Source organism: Oculina patagonica, unplaced genomic scaffold (assembly GCF_052425735.1).
Source record: "Oculina patagonica isolate OP01 unplaced genomic scaffold, crgOcupat unplaced31, whole genome shotgun sequence".
Classification (NCBI taxonomy): Eukaryota; Metazoa; Cnidaria; class Anthozoa; order Scleractinia; family Oculinidae; genus Oculina; species Oculina patagonica.
In genome coordinates this window covers 26,556-29,399 of record NW_027558157.1, presented here as the reverse complement: position 1 = coordinate 29,399, position 2,844 = coordinate 26,556, and the positions used below count along the sequence as shown (strand labels likewise).

The following is a 2,844-nucleotide window of genomic DNA, read 5'->3' as shown; positions in this document are numbered from 1 at the left end:
ATTCAACATGGCGGAGTGTTGCTGTACTCGATTTTCAGAAGAGAAACAGTGTTTTACTCAGTTTATACGCTTGTACTATAAAGCTGGACATGTAGCCACAAATCATTTTAAGATATACTTGGTTATTCCAATCAGTTCAAATTCTGAAAGGTTGAAAAGTTTGGATTTTCGTTGGCAAGACAATGATCAACCAAGAACATGCGGTGCTGCAGTCCACACAACTTTTACAGGCCAATCCCTGCAGTTTTTCAGCAGGTAAACAGAAATCTTTGCGCCTTAAATTACAAAATTTTTTAAACCTATTGATGCTAGAATCGATTTTAAGCGTTAAATTAAAATCAAAGGCTAGGATGGTGAGTTTCTTGTACTAGATCAGACACTCGCACAGGAGCAATGCTGCAAATCCAAATGGTGAATCAGCTGTAACAGCCGCATTCTATTCATAACACTTAGGTAACAAACTTCCGAAATCGATTATCTTTATCTTTTTAATTTCAGGACGAAGGTAGTGCTCATGGGCAATATAAGAGAGAATGTCAACATAACAGGATAAGACTATTTTGCCACTTAATAGATTCCAAAACTAAAGAAACTTGTGTGATTTTATTAAACTAGTTGTACACAAGGCTAAATGTGTCAGGTTGTTCAGAACAGCAAAAAATGTATATTTTCAATAGAATACAAACAAAGTCAAACTGATGTAAGCCAAGATACCGCTCAGCTGTTGTAGTTTTCTTAATTGATGACCCATAATTCATGAAGGCGTTAAGAATATTTCATGGTGTCATGTCTTAATTATAAGCAATACTTTCATGGAAATTTATGATCCATGAAATTCATAACTCCAAAAGAATATATGCTTTTACATGGGTCATGAAATTGTAAGTTTAAATTTCATGGAAATTTCATGCCCCATAAAATCAGTCTTTAATTTGGTGTGTTCTACAGGTCACTTCAGATTTCATAGAAATTTCATATGAATATAGCTCATAATGTTGGTCAGATGGTCAATCAGCATTTCAAGAGAACAGATTTTTTGGATAATTTGTGATTTGAATGTTGTTTCCAGTTGACATATGGTCACAATAGTGAAATTTTGCTCACCACTAAAAGTAGCAAATTAAATAAGTAAGTTTCCTCCTAATAATTATGTTGTTTCTTACCATTATTTTTATGTCCAAAGGTTCTTGGATAACTAATGGGAATATTACTAATGTTTGTGTGCATGCCCCATAACTAACTTTCATATGACAGGTGTACATGTGACCCAGTGCAAGAAAATATACGATTCAAAATCTACAGAATATTAAGAGCTTTTCATGGGTCATGAAATATATATGTTTACATTTCATTGAAATTTCATGGCCATGAAAACCAACTTTCGTCTGTTACCAATTTTCATGGCCGTGAAAGTTTTTTCATGGGTTGTGAATTTCATTTGTTTTGATTTCATGGATTTTTCATGCCCATGAAATCTGACTTAGGAATTTTCAACATTTTTCATGGCCATGAAATCTTTTTTCATGGGTCATGAAAAATACTACTTCATATTTCACGGAAAATTCATGGGCTCAGAAACACCATGAAATTGACAATCTCCATTTTCATGACCATGAAAATGGGTTCATGGGGTTTTCACGAGATATTCATGGGTTTTTCATTGAACTAAGATTGGTAGTGTCTTCTTCTTGGGAAGAGTCTATTTCTTCGCTCGATTGAGAATCTTGAGATGATTGTTCGCTTTCCTGCGAGCTCTCATCATCGCTATCATCTCCACTATCATTGGGCAATATGATATTTGCAAAACCCTCTTGAAAGAATTGGTTATAATTGCTGTACATTGTGATCTAAACTGTGTTAACTCTGAGAATAGACTAAACTACAAGCAGCAGCGCGCTTCTTTTATAGCTATTTTGTGTTGGCGGGGTTACCAAGTACAAGAGTCGTAATTACGAAACTGATAGACCTCACATCGGCCTGACATCGGCCTGACATCGGCCCCACATCTGCCCTACATCGGCCTCACATCGGCCCCACATCGGCCCTACATCGGCCTCATATCGGCCCCACATCGGTTTCAAATCAAAGTTGATCATATCTGCGTTAAGTCTGGTTACGACACCAGAGACTATATAACAAACCCAACCAATTCTACTCTTTCACTTTATCGTAGGTTTTCATAGTGTTAAGATGCCCTACAAATTTAAGATGGATTGCCCTGTTTGCGGTAAGCCAGACTTACTCTATTTGGGTGATCATTTGCGTCCAGTACATCAGTTAAAAGCCCCTGAAAGAAAACCGGGACTAAGCGTGGCAAAATGTTCGGGTTCTAGCAGAGTAGCCAGCGTAATGCAAGGAAGTCTACCTCAAGAATTACTTATCGGTAAAAGGCAAACATCTGTGTTACGGAAACGACTGATTTCTGTGAAAGAAACTCCGACATCCACTGCAAAGAGACAGAAATTGGCCCATTGTGTTACCTTGACAACAGAAGCTTATCCAGATTTTAGGTTTCGTCATAAGTTTTCGCTTCTTGTGGTTGGCCCAAGCCAGTCTGGTAAAACCTATTTTGTGAAGCAGATGCTAACAAGTGATCGTATTCTCTATGAAGTCAAGAAACCGAGGCGTATTTCATTGCCCCCGCAGGGTTTTGGCCCAGAGGCCAAAACCCGAGGAGGCATCATTGTAATCCGCGCGAATATATAGTATATACTGGGAAAAATCTCGATTTGATCAATTTTTGCCCGCAAATAGTCTCGGGAGTTGTAAAATGCCGACAAGCTGAAAGCCCGCAAGTAGGTATCGGGAGTTGTAAAATGCCGACATACGGTGATTGGTCAATGA

The 2,844-nt window shown here is 37.9% G+C and overlaps 1 protein-coding gene across 1 annotated transcript; it reads left to right on the top strand.

The window, feature by feature from the left end:
- LOC144640494 (uncharacterized) lies at positions 1-621 on the top strand. Its single transcript, XM_078499607.1, has 2 exons — positions 1-255; positions 499-621. Exons 1-2 carry the CDS (start codon positions 8-10, stop codon positions 551-553), a joined length of 303 nt encoding a protein of 100 aa, XP_078355733.1. The 5' UTR covers positions 1-7; the 3' UTR covers positions 554-621.
- The last annotated feature ends 2,223 nt before the right edge of the window (positions 622-2,844 follow it).